The 18,700-nt window shown below is 54.9% G+C and overlaps 2 protein-coding genes across 2 annotated transcripts in view; both read right to left on the reverse strand.

The window, feature by feature from the left end:
* The window catches only part of EIF2B3 (eukaryotic translation initiation factor 2B subunit gamma), a 103,479-nt gene extending 98,839 nt beyond the window's left edge, over window positions 1-4,640 (reverse strand). The window contains exons 1-3 of the mRNA XM_082484403.1: window positions 4,616-4,640; window positions 4,233-4,381; window positions 1,452-1,591 (exon numbers count right to left, since the gene is read on the reverse strand). Of these exons, the coding sequence (XP_082340529.1) occupies window positions 1,452-1,591; window positions 4,233-4,380 (288 nt within the window). The 5' untranslated portion in view covers window position 4,381; window positions 4,616-4,640. The remainder of the gene's footprint in view (window positions 1-1,451; window positions 1,592-4,232; window positions 4,382-4,615) is intronic.
* A 795-nt stretch (window positions 4,641-5,435) lies between these two features.
* Window positions 5,436-14,085, reverse strand: LOC309672872 (E3 ubiquitin-protein ligase HECTD3-like; the record flags this gene model as incomplete). The annotated part of the gene is made up of 21 exons (XM_082484486.1): window positions 5,436-5,526; window positions 5,702-5,773; window positions 5,849-5,930; window positions 6,208-6,282; window positions 6,741-6,870; window positions 7,142-7,348; window positions 7,441-7,530; window positions 7,659-7,778; window positions 8,044-8,147; window positions 8,418-8,482; window positions 8,598-8,647; window positions 8,743-8,925; window positions 9,200-9,281; window positions 9,846-10,011; window positions 10,232-10,314; window positions 11,430-11,543; window positions 11,788-11,903; window positions 12,282-12,417; window positions 12,843-12,935; window positions 13,497-13,657; window positions 13,762-14,085. 21 exons carry the CDS (start codon window positions 14,083-14,085, stop codon window positions 5,442-5,444), a joined length of 2,538 nt encoding a protein of 845 aa, XP_082340612.1. The 3' UTR covers window positions 5,436-5,441.
* Between the last annotated feature and the right edge of the window lie 4,615 nt (window positions 14,086-18,700).

An 18,700-nucleotide genomic window follows, 5' to 3' on the forward strand; every position in this document is an offset into this window, starting at 1 on the left:
GCCAGACAAGCAAGGCATGGAATAAAAAGGGCAGAAGCAGTATCTGCCGTTCACACACAGCTGAAGAAAAGCTGTGTGTTTTTCAGTACTACCTCACATCTTCTCTAAGTCTTTTTTCTGAAAAATAAACAGAAGATCAACACTGCCGCCTCTGAAGACACAGTCTATTTTCTTACCCCCACAAGCTTTACTGTCATCTCCCAGGCCTCCCCCTAAGCAAACCTGCCTGGATTACCAAAAAGAGGGGCTCCCACACAGCTGGACTGATCACTCTGATGCAGCAATAAAACTGTAAGGGCAGGGTCACAATTGGAAGGGGAAAGATATATCCTTACTGTATGCATGTATTTAAAAAATACTGCCAAACTGAGTTATGAGAAAGCGTGATTCTCCACATGACAGAAACGTTCAGTTAAATTAAACTGATTTTGTTGATTTTGCTTTTCCTCTATATCTTCTCTTCACCCTCTAAATTATTCTAGCCCGTATATTAATCCCCTGCCGAATCTCTCTCACTGTAACACCTAGACACTCACATTTGCCTGGAAAGTTTCATCTTGTCTCAACTGGATTATTTCTCTTGGGAGTATGCAGCCTGTTATATTACAATTTATTACCTTCAAAAAGAGCCTGAAGACAAAAAAACACCTCAGGACTTAAACAGTCCATTGATGTTCTGTTGCAACCTTTATTTAAACAGCCAATTTGGCTAAGATGGCCTAAACAGACAAGGAACAAATCAGAAAGATTAAGTGTATGACAACAACAAAAACAAAATTCCATCCCAGATTGCAGTAAGAGCTCCAAAGAGCATTTCTGCCTTACATGGGAGTGTTTTAATTGTGCAGCTGGAAATTAAAATTCTATAAACTGGTGTTTTTATTAGAACAGCAGCCCTTTATCACGTTTGGGCACTGTTTATTGAAGAGCTTACCATATGACCAAGCCAGCAAAAGCACAGGAAGAGCAGAAAACTGAAGCACAGAGCAAGCTACTTGCCTAATGGCGCAAGCAAGCCTGTGGCAGGGCCAAGAACTGAACATAAGCTTCCTTATGTACCAGCATATTGCCTAAGCTAAGACAACAGAGAACATTTGTGCAGAACTACTTCCCCAAGCGCTAACTGGACAACAGCTATCACATATCATATCAAAAATTGTATGAACAAATACAACCTTTTAACTAACCTGTCAGAAAGCTAACACTGACTAAGAATCAGCCAGTGCCCAGCCTAGATTTGCTCCAGCCTTCCTAGCTGTCAATTCTAGTCATTTAGAGTCTTTGTTTGAGTTCCCCCATGAGGTAGCATTTACAAAATTCAGCTCTTCTGAGAACGAGGAAATTCAGTTACCTACAATATCATTACATGGGACAGCTCTTAAAGCACAATAAAAAAAAATATTATTACAAATAAATGTCTTCCAGTCAAGTTCAATAAAAGACAGTAATACCTTAATTTTCTGGTGAATATGCCTCAGTGAATCTGCTGTGCCCATGTCCATGTTGTCACTGATGCACACAAAATCCAGCTTCATTTTTGTGTCCAAGTTTAACATCTTTTGGATTTCCTTCCTTGTAATCACAATGACCTCTAGGACAGAGAAAAGTGGGATGAAATCAAGCAAAAAACCCTCAACGTATTCATCGCAAATAGAATATATTCACTTTTTATTTAGAGAGCCTGATGGAACTGTCGAAAGGCTTGAGTAACATGACTTGGTTCAACAAACCATGCTCTTTTGGCAACAGTAACTTTTGCAAAAGAGAAACTTCTACTGAATATGAAAACAATCTCTCCTTTCTTGTGTGGGTGGAGGGTTGTTATTGAAAGGGACACATACATATAGGTGGCATGAGTTAGCAAGACAGAACAGAATTGTATTCTATTATTAGCAAGTGGCCTCAAATCGTATGTCTTCAAAAAGACCAATGAGACCCTGCATTAATGTCACCAATGCTTTCGAGCTTTGTCTTTTGCCCACCCTGATCCTGCAGAATCCTCTGTGGACAGCACCACCAACCACAGTATTACCAATGCAACAGTTAAACTATTTCTCAGCATCACCTTAGCAAGGGAGTGGAGTAATATATGAGCAACAAACTCATTCCACCTACAAAAGATAAAAGGTAAATGCATATTTGAAGGATATCAATAGTGGCATGAAAGCATATTTTCCAAAATGAAGACTGCAAGAATAGAAGCTCTGCAACGACAAGACTGAGAAAACAAAACAGCAAGAAACCTTTTGCCCTGGCCACAAGTACTGGAAGGAAAAGCAAGAGTCAAACCCTAAAATTAAAACATCCCACCCTGCCAAAAAAACCCACAATGCCATAACATTGTACTCCACATGCAATTTTAACAGAGAATTATGGGAAATAATACAGCCCTCAGCCTAGGAAGCTCCTGTGGTAAGATGAAAACACACCAAGAATAAATCTGTATCGATCAAAACTGAACTCATCCTGAATCTGTTAACAGAAGAGGAAGGAACTGTAAACATGATAATCATTTGGCAGTTTGGTACCAGAGATATGGGAAGGCTCCCCTTCCACTCCCATACTGGATGCCAACTTGGATTCAAAACAGGCTGAAGAACCTAGAGAAAGGGATTGAAAGCGCACCTTGAATTGGGGAAAGAAGTAACTGATGGAGAAGGAACTGTCTGGTAGAAATTATAAGCAGTTCAGCATAAGTCTGGTGAGCTGGACAAAGGTCTCCTAATATTTATTAGGAGAGATGAAGTACTTGCAGTTGGGACATAAGGGATGCAGTGAATCAGAGTGTGGAACGCTTACTAATATAAGCAAGTATGAGGAACTAAAGCCTCCTGTAATACTTAGAATTATGATCCAGGGAGAGAATTCATGCCACTGGAGTATTAACGCAGAAACGTACAGCTTGGCCAAGGCCAGAAGCAAGACAGGAGCAGGAAGGTGGTAGCTGCCTTACTGAAGTTGCATATACAAGCCTGCATGTCCAAATTTTCATAGGGGATAGACAAGCTGAAGCGCTACACGTGAAAAAGAAGAAAGATCTGACCGTAACACCACCTACTAGTGGTCAAGAGCATCAAGTGGAAAAGGTTATTTCTGAAGTTATGAAGAGCCACACAAAGCACCAAACTGGTTACAAAGAAGCTTTTAGCTACCCATGTATCCATATCACAGGATAAAAGTATGATTCTAGCAAAAAAAGAGACAGGAGAACAACCAAAGAAAGTGGACATCCAGAAAGCAGACTTCAACAAACAACAGGCAAAAAGCAATTCCAAGGGAAAAAAGTTCTTAAGGATTTCTTAATGAAACAAAATAAAGGCAAAGTCTTAAGTTGTTTCTTTCTTTTGTTCTTTCACACTGAACCAGCAAGAGGCTGACATGGATAACCATAAGCTGATCTTTATGTCTTCAAAGAGAAAAGAAGCAGTCAGGAGAAAAGCCCCATTCTTGGGATGGAGTGTAGAACAATTGCAGCATCATGCAGGAGAAGCCAAAATAGAGAAGCAGAAAGGCAATACAAACATGAAAAAATTGAGCCACGAAAAGCATCAGGAAGAAGTTTTATAAGTAGCAGGAGGAACACCATATAAAGGTAAACAAAAATGTAAACCCAGAAAATACTGAAGAACCTCAGTATGTACTTAATACCATTTTAGCCCACCCATGAAACAAGGCCCACAGGTGACCATTACAAGTCTGCCACTTCCCCCTGCCCTCTTCTGTCCAAAACCTCGCACTTGGCTCCACACTGCAACAACAAGGACTAAATGCCTCAGACAGAGCAAGTAACCCTGAACTTCAGGCCAGACTGAAACAACAAACTAAGATATATCCCAAGAGAGATGACACGCTTCTCACGCCACTCTCATTAACGATTCAGAGAAAGAAATGAGAGACTCCCAGTTAACAAGACTGGAAAAGACACCAAAGTTGGGTCTTTTGGGAAAAGCATATAGATGGGAAAAGCCTTAGTGAGGAGGAACGGGGTGAAGGCACAGGAAGCACAATCTAAAGTTAAAGAATGGTTGTGACATGGGCCAATGGCATATCTCCAGTGCAGAGATGAGACCACCTGCTAAGGCAACAGCCCTTCTCAACAGGACACCTGCAACAGGACATTAGAACAATGAGGGGCAACAAACAAGAGTGGCGGAGGTGGTGACAGGAAGCCTGAAGAGACCAGGGTAAGCACGTCGTCTCCACCCGCAGCCCAAACCACCGTCGCACCTCACCTTCGAAGCCAGCGCGCTCCAGGAGGTTCAGCGGGTACCAAAGCAGCGGCCGGTTGCCCACCGGGAGCAGAGGCTTCGGAATGCTGGAAGTCAGGTCCATCATACGGGAACCGCCTCCCGCCGCCATCACCACAGCCTGGAACTCCATGCTGCAGAGGGAGCACAGGGGCAGGGTCTCAGTCAACCACGACAGAACCATGAGGGCCCGGGCCGGGCCAGGCCAGGCCGAGTCGAGCCGAGCTAAGACCGGCTCGGTTCAGCGTCGCTCAACTTTAGCCACCAGCGCTTCTCAGTAGGCATGCGTCGGCTCCCCGGCTCCCCGCCTCCCCTCGCCCCTCACAGCCTGTGCAGAGCAGCCGGCCTTCCCCCCGCCTCGCCCTTACCTCCGCTCTGCCGGCCACCGGCTCCCAGCGCTTCACTGACAGGACAGGAATGGCGGCGCCGGCGCGCATTGCGCATGCGCGCAGAGAGACGAGTGGCTCGATCGCGGAGTGCGACGGTAGAACGCCGATAGGCTCGATCCCCCTCCTCGCCTTGCTGCCATGGCCTCCTCCCGACAGCGAGAGAGAACACCGAGGGAAGGATCCTGGGCTGCGGAGCGCCGAGTCATGGATCGCTGGCCGGCCGCGGGAGGGGCTTGGCGGCACAGCGCCCCCAAGCGGTCGGAGATGGGTCTGCCGGGGGGGCAGGGGGCGGGCAGGGGACCTGCAGGCAGGGGGGGCTGGGGAGCTGCAGGCGGGGGGGTCTGGAGGTAGGGGAGCTGCAGGCAGGGTGCGGGGGGGGGGGGGGGGGGGGGCGGGGCAGTGTGCAGGGTGCCTTGCGGGGGGGGGGGGGGGGGGGCAGTTTTCAGGGTGTAGGGCAGGGCGTAGGGTGCATATGGGGGGGGGGGGGGGGGGGGAGTTTGCAGCTGCGCTCCCCACGCACACCGGGGAGGGGACAGGACCCACAGCCCCCCCAATGTGCACGCCATGCTTGTGTGTCGTGTGTTGTCGTCCGTGTCGTGTCCCGTCCCCCCGTCCCCCCCCCCCCCAGCACCTCCTCAGTTGCAGTACTGGCCACATACAGCCTGGTCCCGTCCCTGGAGAAGCACGGACACAAACAGGACCTGGGGCAGGACGGCAGGATCCGGCCCTGCAGTTTTATTGAATCCAGTGTCCCGGCCGGGGGGGGGGGGGGCGGCACCCACGGCACGAGGCGCCTGGGGGGGCCTCATTCGTCCCAGGGGTTCTTGTCAGTGTCGATGGACATGCAGTTGTACACGGCATACCGCAGTAGCTCCTCGCAGGCCTTGGCCCTGGGAGGGGAGGGACACACACACTGGGTCAAGGTTATGATGGGCATTGAGAGCCCCGTGGTTCCCTTTCCACGCCTGCCCAAATGTCCCCTGGGGCAGGACCTGGGGAGGGGACCCCAATGCCAGCCCCAGGGAGGCGGGAGCGTCCCCGTCCCCCGTCCCCAGCTTGACTCACGAGGAATAGTTGGGCAAGAAGAAGGTGCAGGAGCACGTGGAGGCCTGTGGCATCAGGTCCAATGCATCCAAGCTTGGGAGAAAGAAGCGTCAGGCCCAGGGACCCTGGCATGGTGCAGGGACCCCAGCCTGGCCAAGATGGACTCACTTTGCCCTTTCTGGGTAGACAGTGATCTGAACCGGGAGGCGGCTCCGGCCAGTGACAAACTTGAGGAAGTGGCTGAGATCCTCTGGGGGGAAAGACAGGGCTCAGGTCTCAGGGACAGGGACAGGACCATCCCAGTCGCTACTGTAATGGCAGGGTCTGCCCTTGCAGAAGCATCCTGGGAGCATGGGGCAAAGCTAAAGGATGCTCTCAGCATCCCGGGAAGGGCCAGGCGGGACAACCCCAGCTGACCCCTAGGGAAGCGGCTGGTGAGCATCCCCGGGGTGCAGGGCACTGGGTACCCCATCCCCTGGCCCACACCGCTGCACATGAAAAGCAGGGGAAGGCTGGGGGTCACTCACCGCTGGTGAAGTTGTTGAGCGCCTCCAAGAAGTTCTGGATACGGGTGTCGTTGGAGGAAAAGTCCTCAAATGTGACTGCGACAAAGAATACACAACAGCTTCATTAGAAACTCACAGCAAAGATGGGACACGTCCATCCCACCCTGCTGTGAAAGCCCAGAGTGGAAACAGGAGAGGAGGAGACTTTGCTCTCAGTGAGTCCCTGCAAGCCCCCCATGCCCCAAGAGGGGTCGGTGTCCTGTGCAAAGGCGGGTGGAGAAATGGGGGTCCGAGTTTGCAGGGTGGCCATTTGCCTTTGCCCACAGTGGCCGAAGACCAGAGGGACCAGAGTGGGGACTGGTGGGATTTGCAGCTAAACCTGAAGCATCCTTATCCGGGGTCCCTCCAGCTCATCCTCCCCCAGGCTCCCAGGCACACCACAGTCAGGGACTCAGCATGGTGCAGGATGTGTGTGGAGAACGAGCATTGTTGAGGGGGGGGGGGCTGCCCATGCCAGGGGCTGGGAGCAGCTTTGGGCTGACCCTGGCACTTACTGAACCTCCGCAGTTCAGCCACCGTGATCTCAGGGTCTCCGCAGACCTTCTTCTCCAGCTGCTGCCAGGTGAGCAGGTCCAGCACAGGCTGGGGCACCACGCGGAGCAGCCCAGCACGCATGGCTGCGATCTGGAGGGGGCACAGGAGGGGTCTCAGGTCACTGCGATGGGTCTGAGCCCAGGGCAGCCAACAAGGGCACTGGGGGCAGGGACTGCAGGACCCCAAAGGGGGTGCCCGGAGCTCATGGACATCCTGGGCATAGGATACACGGAGGAACTGCCCAGCTGGAGCTGGTTTTGGGGGCCCATTTTTGAAGCCACCAACCCCACAGGTAACAGGAGGCCTTGCCACAGGAGCAGGGTCCCCTTGCAGCCATGCCAGCCCTGCAGGACAGCATTACCTGCTCCTTGCTCTCCTCCAGCCGAGCCCTCTGCACCAGCTGGATGAACTCCTTGCGGTCCTCATAGCGCACTACAGTGCTGCTGCCATTGGGGATCAGCTCCACCATGCGCTGGTCGCTCCTCACCGTTGCATAGGTCAGCTCTTTGCCAAACATGAACTCAAAGGCTTCCCTGTCCACCCCCTCCAGCACCTCCAGCAATTTCACCTGCAACCCCAATGGGTGAAAGCCACCACAGCAGAGCTGGAGCAGCCATGGGAGCGCATGGCACAACCCTGCTGATCCCCAGCCCCACTCACCAGCTCCGAGTCCACGGCAGCGAAGTCCTTGCTCCAGCTGACCTCCTCCCCTGCCAGCTGCTTCCACACCAGTGCCGGCAGAGCCAGGATCTGCCAGAGGGAGTGGAGACACGCGTCCATCCCGTGTCCCTCCTTCACCCGAGAGCAGACCCTTTCCCCAAGACATGGTGGCCCCCACCAAGCCCCCTTGCCAGCCAGGGAGGCTCCGCCATGCTCACCAGAAATTCCTTGCCCCTCAGGGCTGCTCCCATCAGTTGCCCAATCCACTCGTACTTGGGGAAGTCCTTGCAGGAGGGGTTGGGGACGTACATGTCCCTGGTGTTGCTGTTGCTGTTACCCTGCAGAAGAGAGGCTTAGGACCCACAGACACAGATGCGACCAGCCCAGCACGGTCCATCTCTCCAGCCTCCCTCTCCATCACCCTTCCACCTGCCTCTCCTGCCCTTTGCACCCCTCCAGGAGATCTCCACCACCTGGATACAAGCACAGCCTCCCTGGCCAATAGCCCTGCAAGCATTAAGACAGGACTAACACCCCAAAAGGCCCCAGGCTCTGCTAGATGCCCCACGGGGGCCAGGACAGGCAGACAGTGGGGTGCCAAACCTGGTTGGAGGTGCGCACGAAGAAGGGCAGGGGCACAGGAACATCGCCTGAGCTGGGACACAGCTCCTCTGACACATCCGACAAGCTGTCCCGAAAACCTCCGCCTGCAATGAGGGCAGATCCTGGTTAATGCCTCACATGCCCAGGGCCAGACGCTGAGCCGCAGGATCTGGCCAAGCCACCCCCTCTCCGTGGGACAGTGCTGGGGGCCTACGGGAGACGCAGGGACCACCCCACGTGTGCAGAGTGGGGCTGCCTCCCACAGAGCAGCCAGGACAGCATGGGCACCCCGCCACAGCGAGCGATGCACCAAGCTGCCCCCAGCACAAGAAAGCAAAGGGGAGAGCCCCAGGGAGGGAGGGGAGATCTCTCACCATTGTCGATGATGCCCTCGGTGATAAACTCACACTCCCACCACTGACTGTAGCTCAGGGGCCACCTGCAGGGAAGCAACAGCCCCATGCACATCCCTCCTCCGAGAGAGCAGCACCTGGCATCCCACTGCACCCCACTCTGGGGATGTGACACCCCTCAAACATGACGTGAAGACCCACCTGTAGTCCAGGGGCTGATTGCTGTTGGAAGATCTGAGGCTTTCGTAGAGCTGGAGAGGAGCAGGGCAGAACAGGGATGAGACATAGCGGGGGTAAGTGATGCTGAACTGGCAGGTAACTAGTGTGGGGCATGGCATGTCCATACCTGGGTGAAGACGGCGTTCCTGCAGCTGGGGTCCAGTGCAGGGTTGGCGCGGTGCTCTCGGGCCAACTGCCGGTTGATGTACAGCTTTGGCAGGGTGTGAGGAGGGGAGCTCTCCGAGGACCGGAGACAGTGGGCGATGAGAGCTGCGCTCTGCTTGGACAGCAGCAGGAATGGCTTCATGCTCTAGCAAGGGATGAGCAGGGATGGTTGGAGGCCTCATCCTGCCACCACATGTCCAGTTTGCCCCTCACCAAGTACAGCTCGTGGTGTCACAGGGAATGCTCAGTTCCTCCATCCCTCTGGCAATGCCCAGCATGGCAGCTCTCAGCATAAGCCCTGGGTTGCACTGTCCCCATCAGATCAAGTGGGACATGCCACAGGCCCTGGGGAAACCAGCTGAGCCCATGATGAGATGGTCCTACCAGCACCATCCCAAGGGAGCCCAGCAAATGCTCACCCTGAGTACATTGAAGGTGCCAATGCTGTCCTCAGGAAGGGGGATCAGGTAATGCAGGACACTGTCCAGGAGCTGGACGAACCTGGAGACCAGAGAGGAGCAGTCTGAGGATGCGAGGGGTTGGTGGACATGTAAAGCCCAATACATCCGCAGTGTTTCACTGTGGACAGCCCCAGGCATGTGCTGAGCCTGAGCACCGTGCTCCGTGTACGTGGGTCTCCTCCAGCCCATGGACGGACACCAGCACACCAATGGGAGCACCCAACCAGCACCCTCTGGCCAAGTCCTTTATTTTCTTCCCTCCAAGAAAAAGTTGCAAATGAGGGCAGCCCAGCCCACGCCGCAGCACTGCAGCTGAATCACTGCAGAGGGTGTCTCTGTGGGGCCAGTGCTGACCCCAACCTGGGGCTACCCTGTAGACAGTGGGGTGGGGGACTCCTCTCACTCTGTGCTAGCACTGTGCTCTCCAGGCACTGGAAGTAGCCATTTTTGGATGGGGAGCAGCAAGCCAAAGTCCCTGCTGCACATGGGAAAGGAGCTGGCAGACTTTAAGCAAGACATATGCAACCCCCTTGCTAGAGGTGAGGGCATGGTTCTTCTCAGGGCCCGGGCTTACTGCGGGGACGGTGCCATCCCCATGCCATACCTCTGAATGAGCACGGCCCGCCGGTACAACACGTCAGCATCCACCCCTTCCAGGAGAGGGTAGCGCACCAGCCGGGCTGGCTGGAACATGTCAGCGTTGAGGATGAGGTCCCACTCCCAGAATGACCTGATCTTAATCCCTCGCAGGCGGACATTGTACCCTTGGTCTGTCAAGAGAGGACAGCGATGCTGCATGCGTGGCTCGGATGCTGCAGCAGGCGGTAAGGAGCCACCAGCACTCACGGCATCCCAAATGAAGCTCATTCCCCAGCTTATCCTCCAACAGACACCAAAAAGCAGCTGGTGTGGCAAGGAGGAGCCGCAGGTGCCATCTGTAGGTTTAAGGCCAGGTGGGCTGGCAGCCCCAGTCCATCAGCACAGGCTCACCCCGGCACTCCAGGATGCGGATCTCCAACACCGGCAGGTGGGTCTTCATGTCACGGAGGATGCAGACGTCCTGGAAGCTGTTCCTGCACACAGCATGGAAGGAGATGGCAGAGCCACAAGGCACAGACACCAGCGAGGAAGCTGGTGAGGGGTGGGCCACTCTGGTTCCCCAGCTGAGGATGCACCACTACCCATGGCAAAAGCCCCCCCACCTCACTGGGGCTGCAGCAGGAAGGGACCGAGCAGAGAGGAGAAGTTGTCAGACGCACAGAGATGTCCCGAAGAAGGTGGAACCCACGTCCAGAGAAGAGCCAGAAAAGAGCATAAATTCAAAGCAGAACAGAAAGGCAAGATGGCAGAGAGCAGGTCGCTGTTCCCAGGGGCTCCAGGCACATCTGGCATTGGCACAACCATCCTTCGAGCCGAGCTGGTCACGCGAGGGTGGTGTGCTTTGAAGGAAATGAGGATTTGTGGAGATGACCAATTTGGTAAGCTATTCGCTTGTGTTTCCAAAGCCTTTGGCAAGGTCCCGTCAAAGACCTACGGGCACATGGGGAAAAACCATTGCAACTGTCCAAATGCAGTGAGGAGTTGGCTTCTGCCACTGGGAAAGAGATCTCAGCAGTCTTGTGGATGCTTTTTCAAAGACAAATCTCACTGCTCAGCCAAAAAAAGGCAAACAGGCAAGTTTTGGGGAAGGAGGAGGAGTTCTTCGCACCCCCATGTAAACTGTTGCCTGCCTTGAGAAGGGTGCTGCAGATCCAGAGTGAAGAGGGAGAGGTGAACAACCCCAGGACTTCTTGGCTACAGCATGGCAGAGATGCTCAGAAAGGAGACGGCAGCAGCACATGCTCCCAGAGGCGAGGAGGAGGAGGAGGAGGAGGAGGAGGAAGAGGAGGAGGAGAAGAAAGACCCCAAAGTCACCAGGCAGGAGGAAGCACGCTGCAGCCCAGCTGCCATAGCATAGATGAGGAGCAGGAGTGGAGATGAAGATGCTCAGCTGGCATGTGGAGGCAGAGGGCCACCACACTTGTGGGAACAGATGTAACCTGCATCCAGGGACCCGCAGAGAGCCACCGTCACCACTGGGTCACTCAGGACTGACCCCATCCCTTTCCTTAGCATCTGCTTGGGATGGAGAGACAGCTTGGGTGTTTGGCCCAAGCCAAACCCAGGCTGCTCCTTGCTCATTACTCACTCGTTAATAAGGACAGTTCTCAAGTGCTGCAGCCGGTTCGGTGCCCCGCCATACACAGCCACTCTCCTGGGTATGTAGGAGCTGGCCTGCCCGTCCAGCATCAGCCACAGCTTCCTGGGGATGAGAAGAGCAAGTGTTGTCTCCCCCTCAAGCTGTCTGGGCATGGTGATGCCCCTGGAGATGCCCCAGGCTATGTCCTCCTGTGGTGCATCTGGAAGCAGCTGCCCCCCACCTCCACCCTGAGCCCCCAGCTGCAGTCTGGGGAAAGCTGCTTTCAAGAGGAAGAAGATGCTTTGCCCAGGACCCTACCCATCCCTGGCACAGCTACCAGCAGGAGTGGGACAACCCGAGGTCTCACTTGACAATGGTGCCTTTCTTCATGTTCAGCCGCACCCAGTGCTGCCCTGGGGGCCCGTTGCTCTCCCAGCAGGTGTATGTCTGGTTGTCAGTCAGCTGGGCCGCGCCACAGTCCTCCTGCAAGAGTGCAGTGAGCGGAGGGAGAGAGCCGAGCATCTTTGGCCACACAGTGGCCACCCCCAAGATGGGTCCCATGGGGCCAGAGGAGGTCAGGACTGAGCCAGCCCCTCGGTTTGCTGGGCTGAGGGTGGATGGGGGCTCCCAAACAGAGCAAGATGGGCATGGTGATGGACGCCCTGCAGTGCCCCAGAGACACAATGGGGTTTTGCTCCAGGTGCCCAACTCCTCACAGTTTCGCTGGAGCAGCAAAACCCCACCACCATCCCCTGCCTCTCACGGAGGGGACAGCCACTGCCCGCCGATCCTCCCCACAGCTGCAGCGGTGCTCCTGTGTCTGATGCTGATTTTAAGCCATGGAGTAGCCCCACTACGCACCACCTGCGAGGACACCTCGATACTGCTGAGGTGCTCCTTGATGCAGTCCACATGCTGTAGCTCCCTCTCACCGTGATCATACAGGAAGCGCCCCAGCTCCATGTCATGATCATAGCTCCAGCCCGGGGGCACAGACCTGCAGGAAGTCTCCATGTTAATGAGATGAGACCAGGCTGTGCCCCAAACCTGCCCACCAGCACTGTGCAGGTGTCCCAGTTCAGATTGGCTGCAGCATCTCACGGTCACCACATCAGCTGCCCGATGCCATTCTGTCCCCGTTGCAGGCAGATGGCATGGTTTTATCTCACCACCACGATACTGGGTGTTTATGGCCACCCCATAAACAGTGGGAAGAGCACCACGCGGTTGCTCTGACGCTCCGTGGAGCAAAGGCCATCTTTGCTTGAGCAGCATCGAATGGTATCAATGTAAAAGGCATCTCATGGCACCCATCCTCCCCACTCCCGACCCTGCAGCCAGTCCTGGCCCCACAGGCATGTCCAAGCCCCCATGTCTACCCCTTGGGGTGCTGCAGTACCACTGTAGGAGATGCACTTGTACCTAAACTTCTGCACCGCGGCTTCATCCTGCTCTATGAGTCTGGGCTTCTCTCCCAGGCGCACGGAGTACGTCAGGTCCACCACTTGTTCCCAGCTGGAGCAGCATCGGTGGAGGAGTCGCACAAGGGAAAAGATGGGTCAGTGCTCAATGTGCCCAAGTGTTATTGCATTAGCCTGGAGTAGTGGCAGCAGCAGTGCGCGACCAGGGATGGTACCCAGGGGCTGCAGGAACAGCTGTGGCAGGGATAAGAGTGTTCCTGCACCCGAATGCAGTGTGGGGCAGAGCAGGGGAATCCAGCCCTGCACATGGCCTTCCGTCATGAAATCAATTATGAGCTCTCTCACCACTGCATTACCTTCATGACATGGTTCAGCCCAAACCCAAGTGTCTCAGAAACCCCCTGGATGATCTTTATTCTGCACAGGTGCTACCACAAGCAAACAGGATTAGCCTACGAGGGGGCACCCTCATGCCCGCAGGTGGCTTGACAGGGATGTGTCCCACCTGTGCTGGAGGGAGTGAGGGGAGCTGTGCTGCATGTGCCCAAGGGATTTGGGATGGTTGGGTCACATGTCTTCTGTGGGTTCTGGCCACACGTGCCTCCAGCACCCACAGCCCGGTCCCTACCCGGGGTGCAGCAGGTTGTGGCCATACCTGACCGGGGGTTTATAATCGACCCCGAGCGTTTGGTGCTGCCACTGGATCTTCTCCACGGACTCAACCGGCACCAACTTATCTCCTCCCTCTCCAAACCTCTGCGCCAGGAGCCAGCCCTCCGCCAGGTCACGGCTGCCTGTGTACTCCTCCAGCTGCTCCTGAAAGCGCACCCCGCCTTGTCACCGCTGTCGGGACCCGCCGTCGGGATCCGCCATCCCCGGGGCTGTTCCCGGCTGCACGGCGGGACTCGTCCCGCCGTTACCTTGCTGAGCTTGACCCAGAGCCCGGCGCCGTTGCAGTACTCCTCGCCGGTGGCGCGGAGGCAGCCGCCCTTCCGCACCTCGATGGTGGCCCGCGCCGCCCGTTTGCCGCCCCGCGCCGGCCCGGGGCTGTCCCAGACGCTGAGCAGGCTGCGGGCGGCGGCGGTGGCGGCGGCGGGGTCCTTGCAGATCTTGTACTGCACCTCCCGCGGCACGTAGCAGAGCGCGGCGGGCAGCGCCCGGGCGCGGCGGAAGCACTCGCTGCACTGCAGCAGGAACCGCAGCCGGCCCAGCACCTGGTGCGGCGCTTCCCCGCCCGCTCGCATGGCCCACCGGCTACCGGCTCCGTGCATCGCACACCCCGCCAGTGTCCGCCCCGCTGCGCCCCGGGCTGTCCCGGAGCTGTGTCCCCGCCGGTGCCGGTGTCACCGCCTCCGGCCGCGCCCGGTCCGGCCCTCCGGAGCCGCCCCCCCCCGCTAGCTCCCGGGCTGTCGCCTCCTCCCCGTGTCCCCCATCACCCCGGTCCTTCCTCACCCCTGTCGGGCACAGTCCCCGCTACTCCCCAGCGGGACAGTCCCCCGTTTGAAAAGATGCGACTGTGTTACACCCACTGCGGTCCCTCGGTCCCCGGCAGGAGCTGAGCCGGGTCACCTGCATCCCCTCGCGGGTTAGGACTCTCTTCCCTCCTGGCCTCCAACACCCCCCTCACTGTCTGAATCCCTACAAGCAAAGAGGGGGTCCCTGCGGGGACAGGGCACAGGGCTACATTTCTGGCATGGATAGGGAAAAGAGGGGAGCGGGCATCCTGCCACAGGGAGAACCTGCTCCTGGCTGTCTAGGGGACATACCCCTGCCCCGGCCAGGCTTGCAGGGGGTTGGGAGGCTTTGAGCACCCCCTGGGGAGGATGATGGACTTCCCTGCCCAGGAGCAGCTTTATCCAAGCTAGCCATGGCATCTTGGCAGCAGGAGAAAAGTTGTAACACCCAGCAGCACCCAACTACCCCAGAAAACTGGCAGTGCATCACCCCATGTCATGTCTGCCTGTCACATACCATGGCAAGGCGGTGGCAGAGAGCAATTCAGCTCCACCCCACACTACCTGAATTTCTCCAGGCTGTGTACAGAGAGTTACGTTTAGGGATCAGGAAACAAACAGGTTGGCAGAGCTCAAAGGTCCCCGCACCCCTCCGGCACCTGCCTGCTCTCCAGGCAGGTCAGAGTCCAGCTCCATCCCTGCCTGCACCAGCACCGTGCAGAGAGAGGTCTGACAGCTGCCACCCCTGCAGCGTTATCTATTGAACAGGCATGACTGCACCTCGCCACAGTGATGGGCATCAGCCTCGCCACGAGCAAAGTGCCCTGAACCATGTATGGTGTGAAGGAAATACAAACTTCTGCCTTGCTCCTAACTGCGGCCACCGCAGCCAGGAGAGTCCCGTGCCATCCCTCCACAGCCACATCACCCTATAAAAATGTTTGCAGACCTGCTGCAAAGGGTTGAGCCATTTAATTCTCTAAGCCACCTCCATGACACCACTTTGTGTGCAAAGGACATCACTGGGCCAATTTCTGCTTCACCTGCAGTCACCTCTCATGACACCAGTCTCTATCGCTCTTTAACACAACAGCAGGACACAGGAGCCCCAACCAGAACAGACAAAGCATCAGGAAAGGCAGGAGTAGTTAATTCATTCACTTTATTTTAGATCCTACACAAGGTAGGGACAAACAGATCTTGTCAAACTATTTATAGCTTGTCGTACTCCAGGGTGTTAGTGGAATAACAAGAACAGCTAGACTACACGTGCGTTATTAATCACCTGGAGCTATTTTATGACAATTCAGCAAGCTGAAGTCAGGAGAGAGAGTGGTTACATGGAGGCGTCACGGCATCAGTCCCTCCCTCAGCTCATCCCTACCCACCCCATAACGCTGCAACTCTGGCGCACACAGACACCTCCCCAGCAGCACTGGGGCACCAGTACCTTCCTCAGGATGGCACTGGCTTGAAAAAAATCAATCTCAACCAATGAGACTGGGTGACGGGGTGGGGACATGCAGCCTCTGGTTCCTGGTGCCCATGAGCAGCAGGAGTCTGGGGCAGGGGCACGGGCACTTGACTTGCGTCTTGTCAAACATGGCAGGAGACAGCTCCTACCCACAGCTTTAGAGAAGGAACATGACCCAGCACTGAAATAACACCTACTTTGGACCCTTGAGATTGGCCAGAGCTGAGCCAGGCTGACCTTTTCCACAATTCGCCAGGCTGTCACAGCAGAAACTCAGTTTGTGATTAGCTTTAAAACACTACAGACGACACAGAGGACCATGCAGAGGAGATCCAGGTGGGTTACCAGCTCCCCCTTCCCAGCTCACCTTTGCACAGCAAACTCAACAGCATGATCTGTGGGTTATCTTGGTGTTCTTGTTCAGCAGCCACATTTGTCTACTCTCTGACCATGCACTAAATGACCTCAGCTGAGACCTCGCTGCAGCATGGGCTCTTCCTGCAACTGGAAGGGCTTTCACAGGTTTCTACACCCTGGTATAACACTACAGCAGCCGCTGTTGCCATTCTCCAACATGTGTATAGCCATAACACAAAATGGACAGTAAAACGATGGTATATACGGTAAAACAATGTTTTTCTCAATATGCTTGTAGGGGTTAAAACCAGACCATCCTGAATAAGCTCCCAACGACAGCCTTCCTGCTAGGGCCAGGGTTCTGTTACTACAAGTATTTTTTTAAATAGGAATCCCCACCACCAGCTAGATTCTTTCCCCAGAGCTCCAGCGAGCCCTTGGACAGCACTCTTTTCTCCATGGCAAGAAATAAACCCAAGAGTGTGAGAGGTCATAGGCTAAAAGCTTTGCTGGGAGGAAGAGCAGAGAAATGTGGAAAAAGCTAGAGTTAGTAACTCCAAAGTCATCAAGTGCTTCAGGTTAGGGAAGACCTAGACCTGAAGCCAGCAGGGTGAGACTGGAAGTTAGATCAGATTGCCCAGGGCTGTAAGACAAGTCTTGAGCATCTCCAAGAAGGGAGATGCTATGATGTTTCTAGGGGAGGACCCCACTACTTCAGCCAGGCTCTGCTCTCAACATCACTTTGCACGGCAGCTCTCCCTTCATCACGAAAGGCTGGGACATGGATGACAAGAGGGAATAGAGCTGTCCAAGCACCTCACACCTCAGTGAAAAACCTGAACAGCTCTGGGTACCTCCATAATTACCTCAGTTACCCTCTGACAGCTGCGGTTGCTTCCACCAAGGCGATCCAGCGGTCACCTGCTGGAGATGTCTCAGCCAGAGGTTCCCCCACAGCTGGTCACTCCAAGCAGCCTCAACTGGCTCTTAGCCTGCTCATTCCCACAGGTGACATCCGTTCACCCTCCACCAAAGACTAGGGGCATTTTATCCATCCCGCCCTGAGCCACTCATCAACCAACCATCCCCTGCCTGGCAATAAAGCACCAGAAAGGAGTAAATTTTTCTTGCTACTTCTAGTTCTGCTCAGTAAATAATGTGACCTCCTGCTGATCTCTCTTAGAGACAAGAGGACAAGGCTGGAAAAAGCAGGATTGATTCCACCCAAAAATGTCAGTGGCCAGAAAGGACCTAGGATGGCTCATTTCAAATCCCAGTTTGATGCCAAAGACTCCTTCCCCAGCACTCCTGACTGAGGCCAAGCCAGCAGATCAAAGTCCTTTCACCAGCTTGCTCATGCCCATTTAAAACAGACACCCTAGGAAGTGACTCAGCCACCAGCACGGAAAGGTATCACACTGGCTCTGCTCCTGTCACACTGGTTGCTGAAATCAGCCACAAAGATACAGAGTTCAATTCTGAGACAACTTGAGGATTTACAAAAAAACTCCTCCAGCAAATGGGACTTCACACCCACCCAGCTTAGCATGGAAGGCTCTGCTGCAGGCAAGAGCTGCCAGAAACAGCTCCCCAGCTCACCCTATACTCCCTCCACTCACCATCACGCAGGAGATGGCAGCACGTGCTCTCTCCTGGTCCTACATCCTTTTTAGTACAAACCCCTCAGCAAGTCTGGGAATACAGCAGTTTCAAAGGAAAATGGTGAAGTGAAGGACTTCATTTACAACTGGAAGTGATTTCTGGATGACAGACTCCTTCAAGAGAAAAAGGCATGAAGCGTTAAGACAGGATAAATCTTAACTGACAGCATTAGTCCCACTCCAGTGAAACCCTAGTGACACAGTGGCTCTTTGTATTGGTGATCCAACAGACCACATGGGCTGAAGATGGAGCTGGGGGGTATGAAAGTGGCCTGACACCTGGTAGCTCACGGTACTAGGCAATGACTAGCCCTGCCCAGGTCTGGAAAGATCAAGGAACATTTTCAGTGGTCTTGAAGTTGTAAAGCTTTCATTTCCCATTCCTTGCTCGCACACTGCATGTCCATCTGCTCAAGGAGCTCCAACCCTTGGCACACACATTGTCTCCACTCCCCTGGGGCAAAGGCTGTCCCTGCCTGCCTGAAACCTCCACCTATCTCCTCATGGCAGAGGGTAGCAGAGCCCGGCACTGCCATGCCTGCTACTGCTCTAACCCCTGCTGTGTGGGAGAAGAGTTTGGCCCTGCCTGCACATCTGCATAAGAACTAGAACAGATTAGTTGTAATATGGACTTTTAGGGGAAAACCAAGGCTCAAAGAGCCTGGGAGAACAGCTGCTAGGCCACCAGCATGCCGGATGCAGAACTGTATGTTACAGAGCAGGAGGGAAGCAGACATTTCCCACCTCCCGTAGGAGGGCAGCTCCCCCAGCAGTCGCCGCTGTGCAAAGGGTGCAGGGAAACACGGGTGGTCACAGGAACTGGGATTTAGTGGGCTGTGAAAGCATGGGAGCCCTTTCCTGATAGCAACCGCGGTCCTGCTGTGCTGGTCTGTCGTGACACCTGGTGGCCAGA

This window comes from Vanellus vanellus, assembly GCF_965231255.1.
Source record: "Vanellus vanellus genome assembly, chromosome: 5".
Taxonomy (NCBI): domain Eukaryota; kingdom Metazoa; phylum Chordata; class Aves; order Charadriiformes; family Charadriidae; genus Vanellus; species Vanellus vanellus.